Raw genomic sequence first — 13061 nt, forward strand, 5'->3', positions numbered from 1 at the left:
GCACCTGCTTACCAAGTAATTGCAGCTGAGAGAAATCACAGCTATGTCAGCAGCATACAAGTGGCCCACAACCCCAGCACGCAACTTCAAAGATGCACAGAGTAATCTCATCCTGCTTTCTGCACTCTAATCTCCATAGCTGGCATTCTAACAAATCAAATCCTCAACCTTCCCTAAGAGCGAAAATGGAAATATGTAATCCTTGGGCATATGATAGCCTCGTGCTGTGGGTACGTCACCGTCGGATACTGATCCAGCAGAACAGACTGACTCTAACAGCGAAAACATTTTGTTCATCTCACTCCCCCCCACACACCACCTCTCAACACAGTTAAGAAATTTTCATATGCACTACATACATATCACAGTTAAAAATAAAGTATTTTTTTAAAAGACTGAAGTTTGGCTAGGATGCCTTTGCTCATAACAACAGATCTGTGTGAGGTACTTTTTCATACTCACAGGGTAAAGTCCCTCGTTATGCACAAGTGAGAATATATCAGAAAATAAGCTATTTGGCTACCTATGTGTCAAGCTTCATGCTTTTATTCCAAAGTGAATGATTTTCCAGCTTAGATCTTGGACTAATAAAATAAGCGGCATTTAACATTTGACAGGTGGATTTCAGCATACAGCTTACACACAAAAGCAGGCCCAGCTCTGTATCTAGTCTAGGGGTAGAGAACGAGCACTGGTGACGGCGATCTGCTGTTACCAGCCCGAGCCTGGTTCTGCAAGTGGCCCAACATCTACACCCGTATGATCTATGTGCACAAGTCCAGTCTGGGAACAAGCTCAATGCAGAGACCAGCACAAACCAGTGCAGACCTGTGTCTGAAACTGGTACAGTCTTTACAGGAGTAGGTCCTTCAGCCTGTGCAGAAGATCCTGTGTTCCAGGGTCAAGTACACATCTTTAACAGACCTTGCCCCCAGGCAGTTTGAAGCGCAGTCCATTTCTCCGTACTGTCTTACTCTACCATCCCAAGGCAGCGGCATGTCCCCCCCAACCTCTCCATGCCCGACTGCCTGGGGGTAAGGAACAGCAGGAGTCCTGTGCTGGGGCCGTTTCACTCTCCAATGTTGTCACTAGGTACAAAGTGCAAAAGTGTTGCTGTTCCTGCATCCATTAAAAACTTTAAAAACAGAACAAAACAAACAGAAAAGGATTTCCATAATAATTTGAAAATACATTAGTCTCCAAAAAGCCAGCAAACACCTGATAACCTGTTTGTGCCATATCTGCTCTTGTTCCTGCATGGCAGCAGTCCAGTGGATCATTATCCTCTCAGCTGGCAAACAACATGCTACCTTCTTTGCATACTCTGCAGCCAACTGAGGACGACATCCGGGAAGTTGAGTTTTGATGGCTCGGACAGAAGAGGCCAATTGCTAAACGACCCAAGATCCTGCAGTGAACTGTCCCATCTCCCGAGAGAGAGCACTGAGCAATTCACTGGAATGCAGAGACTTCCCGCTTCTCAAGACAGTTCAGCATTACGGTAAGTTAGCTACCTGGCCTCTGGCTTGGGATGATGTCAATGATTTCCCTCCCACCCCACAAAAATGTAAAATAAAATCCCTCCCTGCCTCATCCCATTTAAAGTGTTTGCATCTTTTCCTCCTATGAAATGTTTCTGATAAGGCTTTATTGCTATACAAAAGCGGTGCAAATGCTGCCCAAAGACAGCTCCATCAGGAACTTTGGTCACACGACTGCGGGACTCCTGTGCACTGTCCAAGTCCCAGCGTTAGACCTGCTACCTTTCTGAAGAGAAGCTGAATACTGTGTGCAATAACACTAAGAAAATAGGACTGAACCCCAAATACAAAACAAAAACAAGGGAGAGAGGGAAGGGGACAAGGAACTAAAATTAGGCAGAAGGCTTGCTTGGGAAGAACCCCATCATTCCTGTGATGACTAACTGATCAATGCTACATTTAGACAATGCAAGTGTCTTTCAGAACAGATTGTTGGTGTTGAAACTGCATGTCTGGTCCTGAATGCCAGCTCTCTCATCAATGCAGCATTTATTAAAAAATAAAATTAAAATGAAAAAAAAATTGACAAATTGCATCACCAGGTAGCAGCCTGGCCTGGATCACACACGTCCCATTGCATCTGTTTCATCAAGCAGGGCCATTTAATGTGGCTTCAGCACAGGGCAAGACTTCTTCTTTCCTAAAGACAAAGCAAAAGAGTAATATTAGAGAAGTACAGCTACTGAATCATACTCGCCCCTAAAGCTTACTTTCATCCTGGTTGTGTACTTTCCTCTGCAGTAGTATCTGAGCCATCCCTCCTCTATTTTTGTTTCTTCTACCTGCTAAAACATTATTAGCTTTCCTAGTCAGAACCTCTTCCGAATCTTTTACCAAATACATTTAGAAATCAAAACAGAAACCAAGAAGTCCACTTTGCTGATTGCACAACATCAATTAATGCGCTGAACGAAGTTTGGAACACACGCAACCATGTCCCGAGAGCACCTCGGCACTCACCCCTGCCCGCGGCACGCAGCACCAGGCCTCGTGCCCTGCTGGCACAGACCTGCTGCCTTGGCTCCCTGGCGTGTTCCAGGACTAGGATGTGCAAGGCCACTGCTGGATGGGGTCCTGTGGGACCAGGCACCTTGCCTGTGGGGATTTTGTCCCTGCCTCGCTGTCACCCTCAGCTCCGCACGGACGTCCCCCTGCCTGCTGGTGCGCTCAGGGCCCTGGTAGCACCTGAGCGGGGTGGTGAGCAACCACCTGATGGGATCACTGGCTTCCTCCCAGGCGTGTGTTAAACTACCACTAGAATTTGTGTGATTCTGGTTGCAAACTGCGGATTCAAAAGCTACACAGAAGCTGTACAGGGGAGATGTAATAACCAATACTGCTGATATCCACACCAGATGTTAACGGAGTTCAGTGGATCGCTGCATGAAGCTCAAGGCAGTTGTTAGAACGTCCTCCTCTCACCAGAAGTATCTAACAGAAGATATAATTGTAGGATGGCCCACATGTCTCGCTTCAGCTAAGCACCATCACCTGAGATTGAACCTATCAGCAAGTTTGTCCCAGGAGGGATGAGCTATGCCAGAGAGGATGCGTTAGTTCAAGATGAGCAGGAGCACCTCCTTACTGTTACACAGCTCTCTGGCCAAAAACAGGAGCCACAGCAGAGCTACGAGGGTGACAGCACCAGGTGCTCGGAATGATTGGTTTCCATATTTAAAAAAAGACCTAAACAGTCACAATCACAACAATTATGAAATAATTTCTCCTCTAGATTCCTTCCAGTTTCAGTTAACAAAACACATTCCCAAATTTCCTCATACCATTTTAATTGTAAATGTCTATACAGTCACCTGAACAAACCAACCTGAACAATTGCTATGTGAGGAAGAAATGAGAAGTCTATTATTCTAATGTAACAGATGATTTGGTAAAGCCTGTAGGAAACTGAAAGTTGCATGCAGTACGCCGCAGGAACAGCTCTGCGCTCCCAGCAGTATAATGCACCCCAAGACACTCCAGATGTACTCAGTGTGCCACACTGACCACACACTAGTGGTAGAATAACCACATTCAGTGACAAAGTAAAAATCAACTCTCTGGCACAGGCAAGTAAAGGAGAATTTTGGCCAGCTCACCTGTCTTTTGTGGCTGTTTCTGTGACAGCTGTAACAGCCGCTGTGTTCTGGTGTTCCTCCGGGTGCTGGGCCATGTTGTTCAGTGGTTTGGAAGCTTTTGTCGTTCCGATGTCCGTGATGGCCAGCTTATCAATAACCATGCAGTCTGCATCACTGTGTGGGGAGAAGTCAAGTTCATGTTAAAATGCCAATTAATGGGGCTTAAATTCCTACAGAAAAAATGTATATTCCTCCTCCTCTCCTAGCACAGGCCACACAATTCTCATAAAGAAGTAAGAACTGAAAATAAACGGGAATTAAAAGCATTATATGTGTACTGGAGGAGGAACAGTAGCTCCTCAAGAAAGACATTCTCGTTTCCTGCAGCAAAATTGGTCCTAAGAGTTTTCAACATATCCCCCCTGCCTGCAAACAAGACACTCTGTCACCCTCTGCAGCTACCTCTGGTGCACTTTCCTATGAATGACACAGAAAACAAACCGTAGAAAGGATGCAAACGTGAAGTACGTTCAGCCACAACTTTGCAAGTTTAGAAGGTCCAGAAAATCAAGGTCACTCCAGGGAGAAATAAACCAACATCACGCTGCTTACCTGGACGTGGCTCTGACTACCACCACCACCGCCGTTCACCTTCCCTGGAGCTGCCCTCCGCTACCCACCACCAGCAGGCGATTCTGCAAGCTCGTGGCTCTTTGAGCTCCTGGGTCTGGCAAAGCATGTTCCTGATCTAGCACAGGCACCTATCCTGCTGTAATCTGTGCGCTTTTACAGAGAGGCAACTGGCATTTCTGTGTGCACTTAGAAAGGACTTAAATTGAAGTACAGAACCTAAAGCTGAGGAAGACAAAAAACTCACTGGGTGCTCACGAGTGGTACCCTCAGAAGCCAACCACAGTCAAACTGACTTGCTTTCAGTAACACATACGATGACAGATCCCCAGCTTGAGGGGTAACATTTCCAATGACGTCTCACTACAACAAAACAGAAGCTCAAATCCTGAAAAAAAAACAACCTGCTAGCACAAAACCTCCAAAGCATCTACGTTTGTATTAAAAAGACTGACATTTCCGACGGGAGAAGTGATTTCTGTGAACATTGTTATTTTTTGCCTTCTAAGGCAGAGGAAAGTTTTGCCTGTGAATCATCTTCCACACAATTTCAACCCAGTCAAGAAAAATTTCTCCTCCTTCTTTCAGAGGGCATGCCTACAAAAATGGAAGGAAACCTCAGCAGATGACTGGGCTGGAATCCTGTCACAGCTCCTAGGAAAACACATAATGTATACATATAAGTACGTATATGTACAGCTTGGGAACTAAGACAGGACAGATTCTGAGACCTAGGTTCTATTTCTGTAGCTACTTTTCTGTGTGCTCGTGAAAAAAAAATACATAAAAAATGCGGAATAATGAGATCAAAACATTTATCTTCCTAAAGGGCTCATGTGCTCTTAAAAGGAAATACCACAAGTACAAAAATACACTTCAGAGAAACTGCAGGGGATAGTTGAGACAGCAGAGAATTAAACTGAGTTGCCAGAAATGTCATTAGAAAATGACTTCCCACACAAGAAACTTGAGCTCACGACATTTAAATTGCTCAAAGATAAACTTCTTAAATTCAATCACTACAATTTCCATGACTCAAGGATTCCAGTATTATGAAGTCCCAAGGTTACCTGACCACTACAGGGGGATGGAGATTTATCTTTCCCCAACAGCCTCATGGAAAAGCAAGGCTGGACACGCGAGGCTACGCAGAAGGACACTCAGAGGCCAAACTAACGGTGTGAAAAACAAGGGGTTGTGTGGAACATGCAGGAGGCTAATAGCAATACCTACTTCTAGCCTAGAATAAACTCTGGTACCTATAAATACTTCGCATTTCTGTTCCTCTGGTCAGCTTATTTTTAGCAGACAGGTATAACCCTGCTGCCAGTGCCACCACCCACGCGGTCCGCTTCCAGGTCACCAGAGGCAAACCTGCTACGTGCTGCTCCAGCTACGTGCTGCTCGGGGCAGGGACGGGCAGAGGCAGCATGTCACCTGTGAACAAACACAACCGCTGTCCCGTGAGCTCGGCTAAGGCAGGCTGAGCAGGACAAGGTATTAGCAGCAACACGTGGACCTACCGCAGCCTCTTCTGAGTTACGCTCCGCAGACAGGTCTCTACCACTTCCCACTCTAGGAAGAATGAGTTCCTGTCCAGCTCCAAGCCACTCGTACAAGTCTTCCAGCAGCAGCCGAAGTCTGCCCACAACTGCGCCTTTTTTCACAGCGGCCAAGCACGCAGCACAAGCTACTTGTGAATGCCACCTACGGCCGTGCCCACGGGGCTTTCCAACACACTTGGACACTTCTCTTTGTGCTCGCTGAGCTCCGTATTGTGGCCAAACTGCAAATTAACCACTGAGTTTGTAAATACTGCTGTCTGGAGGTCACTTAGAACAGAGGCCCCTCTCTTTCTGCAAACACTGCAATGCTTTCTGAGACGCTTCCCCCCCAGAGCACAAGCTGACTGCCCAGACTCTCCAGCCTTCCCAGTAAATAAGACTGGAAGGTACGGCCTGCGTTACTGGGTGCAGGCATCCTCACCCCTGGGTTAGGACACAGCCTGCATAAAGTAAGACGGAGACGTCTCCTCCTAACCGCTGGTGCTGCCTCTGGACTGCTCTGGCAGAGGCTGCTGGCGTGCCCCTGCGCCTGGCTGCCCCGAGAGCACCACGTTCAGCACAGTTACCATGTCTGCCTCACTGCAGTGGGACACGGGTGAACTCACACCATGCTCAACAGGACAGTCCCCACTTGGCCTTTACGCAGCAGGGCTTCTACAGGAGAGCCTGAAGAAGACAACTTTGAGGTCTAGAGACAGAAGCTTCGTAGCAGCGGTAGACTGTTGCCTGGTGTCCAGTGAAGTGAAGAAAGCCAGCAAACCAACGAGCTGGGGATCTCGGGGACGGGCAGGTAACTATGTGCTATGTACGGACACTGGCAAGGAGTACCTCCTGCTGGAGCCAACTTCAGCATGTGAAAGCTGGGGAGCTGCGGCCACAGCCACCTGGGCGGGGGCAGACTGAGGAGCAGCCTCGAGTGACACACGTCACAGACTGCTGTGAAGCACGGCAGAGGATTTTAAGGAGAGTGGAAGGGAAGCAAATAAATCATTCCTGTTCACTCTTCATGGTTACCTGATGTATTTCATACCTTAAACATCATCTATGGTTTGTCCTTTCAGGCAGCAGGTTCCTAATTCGTAAGGCACAATCGAGGGTGATGGGTACTGCCAAGCACCTTGGTTTCAGTTAGAACAACCATGTGATAAATCACAATGCTGATTTTAAGCAAAGGAGTATTTATAACAACTTCTTGAAAAGCTGTTATTTTATGTTAACAGATATACACATATATAAAACAAGAAAGGCAACTGAAACCCTTCTGGCCAAAGTCCCTAGTGTCCGTGCAAGATCTGTGCACACACACACGTACACACGTACTGCCTCACCGCTGGGAGAAGTGAACAGGTTTACTGTTTAAGCCAACAAACCAGAAGACAAGGTAGCTCATGGTAAGCTGTAATAGTATTATACCTGGCTTCAAGAAGGCTTTCAGTGCCATTTCCCAAATGCACACACATTACTTCAGACAGGAGGCTTGAGCAGATGAACCCTGACTTTTAGCTGCCTCTGGGGAATTTCTCACCTTCTGCTAGAAGCACCACGAGGACGATCCCGTGCAAGGTCTATGACTTTCTCATCCTGCAGCCATATGAATTCTCTGAAGAGATTTGCTTCTCACATGCTACTGAAAACTCAGACCTCTCAGCTAATGAGATTCAACTACATTAACTTGTTTTTTAGAGAAAAAATTGCAAAAAGATTGCACAGAGTTCTCAGCATTTACACCACATAATATATTACACATACTACAAGAAATACTATATATCCTCATTGCAGACCTCAGGTGCTACAGAATGGTTGTTTATTTTTTGCTCTAGTGCCCAAATCCAGCAAATGCAAAGGTTCCTCAGCCTAACAATACTACTGTTTTCCTTGCAGTGCAATTTCTTCCTAGAAAAACAGGATTAAACAAGGACATTCACATTTTGTAATTACTGAGGTTGTCACAAAACCATCCTATATCAAAACTAACACCCAGTTAAAATACAGAAACATACTGTTCTATTTGTGAAGATGAAAACATCAGGAGCTCGCCTAACTTCCGATATCACTTCAGTTCTGCCCATAGATTTCCATTAGCTTTATGGAGTAAATTTTAGCATTGCAATTTTTTGAACACCTCTCTTCTGCCCAGTTTCACTTCTTGTAACATTTCCACAATGCTACCACAAAACACACTTCTCCATCTGTCTTTACTGTTTACTGAGAGCCTCTTGCATCTAGCAAGACAAACTAAGCTGTAATGGCTTTGCTGGGGGTTCAGATATGCCATACTGGCTCTGAATTGTACTACCATGCTACAGCACCTAATGTAGTTTCTCCTGAGGCCGAGTCCAACTGACCTACATCTCGCTACCAAAGGACCTGTGAAGAATTCAGGCTGTAGTCACAAATGAGCTTTAAGTAATTCAGTAAGTAAATTGGATTTGACACTGAATGGATCAGCCTCAGCTGGGGTTCAGTTCTACCCACCTCTGAAGCTCACTACTGTGGCTCCTGGGATACACTTTGGGTATTCTCTAGTCTCTTTGGTAAACAGTCAGTAAGTATTATAGACAACAAAACTCTGTAAAGACACACTAGGAAAAACAGTGGTACTATGAACGAAGAAGCAAGACTCGTATAAAAAGCGTACCTAAACACAAGTCTCATGCGGAGCCCACAAGCAAGTCCTTAAAAGCCAGACTCTGCAACAACCGACCAGAAGACAACGTAAGAGATGCAGCAGCCCCAGGCCACAGGCGCTGCCCCGCGGGCTGCCAACGTGGGTGCTGGATAAGGATTACACGAGGTCACCCAACGTGGGAGGTCCGAACGCCAAATTTACATGCAAGCTTACATTAAAAAGGCCAACACATGTCAGCATCAAAGATCCCACCTATGCCAATTATGGCACTAAACGTTCACCTCTGACTGAAAACGTGGTGAAGTGGGACCTCGGATTAGTTGCGTCACTTCTACTCTTTCAGAATAAAAGTACACCAATGTGCAGCCAAATGTTATAGAAAAGCTGGAGGCATGCTCCATGCCCAATCTTCCACAGCATGCTCATTTCTCCCTAATCATCTTTTCAAAGCATTCCAGCAGCTCTTCCCAGCTAGGCAGAGACATGAGGCAGAAGCAAGACAACCACTTCTCGCGCCACTTTATCATGCTCGTCGTGGCAAGGGCAGATCGGCACGTCATGCACGGTGAACAGTCAGCAGGCACAGGACAGAAAAACACATCCCAAAATGGGAGAGCTCAAAACATCCACTGTGACAACGTAACTCCGCTCGGCCTGGGGAACTGGAGGGCGCTTGTCTCTGCTGCACGTAAGCCCTGCGCCGGCCGTGCCAGCGGGAGCGCGCTGCCGGCCGCTGCGTCTGAGCTGTGCCAGCAGGAGGGTGTAAGGCTTTCACCGCTGCCAGAACCCACGTTTAATGCTTTCATCCCAGAACTGCACGTGATCAGAAACAAGAGGAGACTTCTACCGTGATTTTGCAGAAACGCAAAACTTGCAGAAATGGCAGAAATTGCTGGTTTTGTCTCATTTTCACCTCGGTTCTAAGGAAACCACTGTGGCACTTACAGCGGCTGCTTCCAAAGCTCAGGAATGTACAAAATCAGAGTTGATATTATACTGGCACAAAAGAAATGTATCTGTGCTTAACAGATAGCAAGCAACACTTTTCAGAAGGAATTCCAGCCTCCCCTCTACACTTGCTTTTTTGGTTGCTTATCAAACCATCCAGCAGAGGAGGCAGTGGGGAGAAGGGGGCAGTGAATGAACATATTGGACAAGTAAAAAAAAAAGAAAAGTAAAAAAAGATTAAGAAGAAAATAGCATGAGTAGTTAGGTAAGGTTAATAAACTGAAAAAGAAATTAAAAGTTACAAACATCCCAAGCCCACTATCACCATACACAGCAAAAGCTGTTTGTTTTTTTTTAATTTTTTTCTAATGTGCAGCACATCGTCTAAGGATCTGCTTAGAAACTTTATTTGAACAGCTCAGCAGTGAAATACTTCAGATAGCTTTTGAAAACATAAAGTGGTGCAAAAGCTTGCATTAATATCATACAGCTAAAAGTTAAGCAGACAGACAAGGAAATGCAAGCCACTTCCCCCAGAAAAGCACCGGTCACGTTGCATACACTCCGCATCCATCATTTTGCTGTTGCACTCAACGCAGGTCTCGCTGCTGCTCACGCCGCTACCCGCAGCTCAAGGACCACGAGAGGTGCGAGGCTGCCCAGGCCAGCACCGCTGCAGAACTTCCCTGCCTCGTTCACCCACCGGTCCCACAGCTCGGGCGAAGCCCTGCAGCGGCTGCCGAGGCCCCCGCAGCGCGGGCAGCTCAGAGCCCTGGCGCTGGCTGCTCCTCGCCGACCGCTCGGTCACGGCGTGAGCGCTGCCAGGTCCGTCTGGCTAAGCACTGCCAACAGCAAGTACTTCTGAAATGCAGCGTGTACTTGACTACTTGCACAAGAGGCAGAAAGCTTTCAGAAGTTTTGGTAATTATTAAAATACTAAGTAAAATAAGGACATGTTGTAATAAAACAAATATTTTAAAAATACCTCACAGCTCGTAACTTGAAAAACCTGGAGTCTCCGGAGATTGGAGGTACGTGCTGAGCTGCGTTTCCTGAACCTCCTGCTCAGAGAGGTCAGAATGATATGTCTGTTCATCAGGTATCTGTCCTTTCTAGATATGAAAGTTTACATGCTTTCCGTGACATACTCTTCAAATGAAACAGTTAGGAGATGTGCTTATAACACAGTGACTTTCTCTTTTTGTCTCTGATCTCATCCAGAAATTATAGCAAAGTCTTGCTAGTCTGAACAGTGGCTGGGAAACATCATTTAAATGAATGATTTTTTGAAAGTAATTAATAAGAACCCACAATTTAAAACAGAAAGCAAATGTCAGAAAAAATAAGTATTTTGTTAAAAAAATAAAAAAATAAAATTGGAAAACATACCTAGTGTTATTTCATGGCATATTACGGCATCCAAGTAAAACAAAAATATTTGTTAGTGGTGGTGTGAGAAAGTCCCAAGAGACTTTATCCCTGCCCCCAGTTAACGCAGGCAGCGATTCCAGTAGTGGGTGCATTAGCAGAGTGCAGTCAGCAAAGCTTCATTATGGTCATCCTGAACCGAGCGTGAACTTTCCTTTACAATAATAATAAAAAATTCCTATTTGCAGAAAAAGCTCACAAACAGGTGGAACGGCAGAAGCTCAAGGACACACGATGCATGGAACGAGTGAACACCGCATTTGCATTTTCACATTTCATTAACAGATACGCTGACTGTGCGCATGCTTTCACAAGGGACTACACACAACCTCCGATTCAGTTTTTCAGCATATTATTTCTAGGATCCGCTGTATCTGATTGTGAAAAGATGAGCTTTCCCAATGGTCCAACAGCTCTTTTTTCCAGCCCAGTATGAAGTAACTAACGGGAGCGACTACTTGTCAGGTGGATGTTTGGAACCCTGAGCACGTCACCATCATACATACCCTCTGACTGCAGGTCTAAATACTCTGAGCAATACCCACAGCAAGAGAGAAAGGCGGCAAGAGAGGCAGAAACAAAAGAAAGCAAAGGAAGAAAAAGAAAACAGTAAAGATTGCTGAAAAAACAGACAAATGAGTTAACTTTGCAACCTTATATTCGACTGGGGTTCCTTCCAGGAGAATATGCAGGGACATTCAGAAGGCTCATTCAAAGGGAACAGTCACTGAACACCACGTTTCCCACATAAAATTCAGATCAACATATAAAAACTAGAAGATTCAATACACCATAAAAAGCATACTTCTCAAGCCCAACACACAAATTGTGAGATTTAGCAGTACTGGAAGCTCTTTAGTGAGAGAAATTCTACCAAACTACTTACTTTTCAAAAGAAACTACCATGTGAATTAGATCTGGGAAGTCAGCTAAATACATCTGAAACATCTTCTTTATATGTGATTTTTAAGCTATTACTGATTTTATTGGCTGCCTTAAGCAGAACCTGCCATGAGGGACGTTTTTACCAGGCCAGGCAAGGAGAAATCATTAACTATCTGGAGTTTTATGTTCGGGGTGGTGTGGGCAGGCAGAAAGGATCAGCAAATAACATCATGAGCATGGAGTGCATTTAGAGGCAGGTACTGGAACATCTGGAGCTTTCATGACCCTGGTGACCACAGAAACTACAGAGTCCTTACGGAGCTCCAAGGAATATTAAAGATCTTCACTGTACTGATTTCAGTACTGGGAAAAGAATAGAGAGGGGGGAAAAAAAGGAGAACAACCTGTTTCTACAGGAACAGGAATGTGCTTTGTTACAAGCTGAGTACTTCTGGGGAAAAGAAAAATAACTATGTTTTAATTACATGCTTAAAAACAGATTTAGTCACTCAAATTTGAAACTTTACACCAAAAAGACTTGCCAAAGCCAAAGCAGGTATTGGGACCTAGAACTTGCTGCATCCAATACTGGAGTCGTGGAAGCACAAGGCTGTAACGATACTGATCCACATTTGGAATTTTGCTTCTAGAAAGCCATCAAGAACCATGTATTCAATCTAGAATATTCTTAAATGTTTAGTATAGTTAATTTACTTGGAATCATTAGGGAACATGGTAAGAAATAAGTATATTCTCTACTGGCCATTTGAGTTTACCTGCACCTGCTCCAGCAGAAGACAGATTGGTTTGGGGGAGTTGTGGATATCAGAAGTTTCCACTATCGTCACTGGTCAATAGAGCAAGGCATACGCTGTAAGAAACTCGTCTACTAAACAGATCTGGAGCAGCTGAAATCACAATCTATGCAACAGGTTTCTGTCTTCCCACAGCTTCTATTTTTGTTTTTGGCTGTGGTTATAGTTGTGGAAAGCTACAGACACCTTTAAAGTGGAGACTGTGGTTATTCGAGTATTTACTTTCTTTGCCAAAATGGAATTACTTTTGTAGAACTGCAATCATGCAAAACCAAGCAGGTTCTGGAAGCCTTGTACTTATTGACAGTGCTCAAGATATATACGCATATTTAGAGAGAAAAACATTTGTAATTGCACTGCTTGAAACAGCAGATATAGCCTACAACAGCTAGCTAGCCAAATTAAAAAAAAAATCCCTATCCCTGCTAGGCAATAAATGAAAGACCGTGCCAAATAAGATTTACACTGCTACTGAGAATCAAGACAGATAGTTACACGTGTAAAACAACTCTACTCAAACACACCATGTATTCAGAGAGGAAAAA

The 13061-nt window shown here is 45.0% G+C and overlaps 1 protein-coding gene across 4 annotated transcripts in view; it reads right to left on the reverse strand.

Annotated features, from left to right (window-relative positions):
* Nucleotides 1–530: 530 nt before the first annotated feature.
* Nucleotides 531–13061, reverse strand: part of PPP6R2 (protein phosphatase 6 regulatory subunit 2) — a 100176-nt gene continuing 87645 nt past the window's right edge. For all 4 annotated transcript variants that reach the window (XM_040545010.1, XM_040545018.1, XM_040545027.1 and 1 more), the window contains 2 exons: nt 3638–3790; nt 531–2181 (listed from right to left, as the gene is read on the reverse strand). In XM_040545010.1, coding sequence (XP_040400944.1) covers nt 2130–2181; nt 3638–3790 — 205 coding nt within the window. In that variant the 3' untranslated portion in view covers nt 531–2129. The remainder of the gene's footprint in view (nt 2182–3637; nt 3791–13061) is intronic.

The sequence above is a fragment of the Cygnus olor genome, chromosome 1 (genome assembly GCF_009769625.2).
Source record: "Cygnus olor isolate bCygOlo1 chromosome 1, bCygOlo1.pri.v2, whole genome shotgun sequence".
Taxonomy (NCBI): Eukaryota; Metazoa; Chordata; class Aves; order Anseriformes; family Anatidae; genus Cygnus; species Cygnus olor.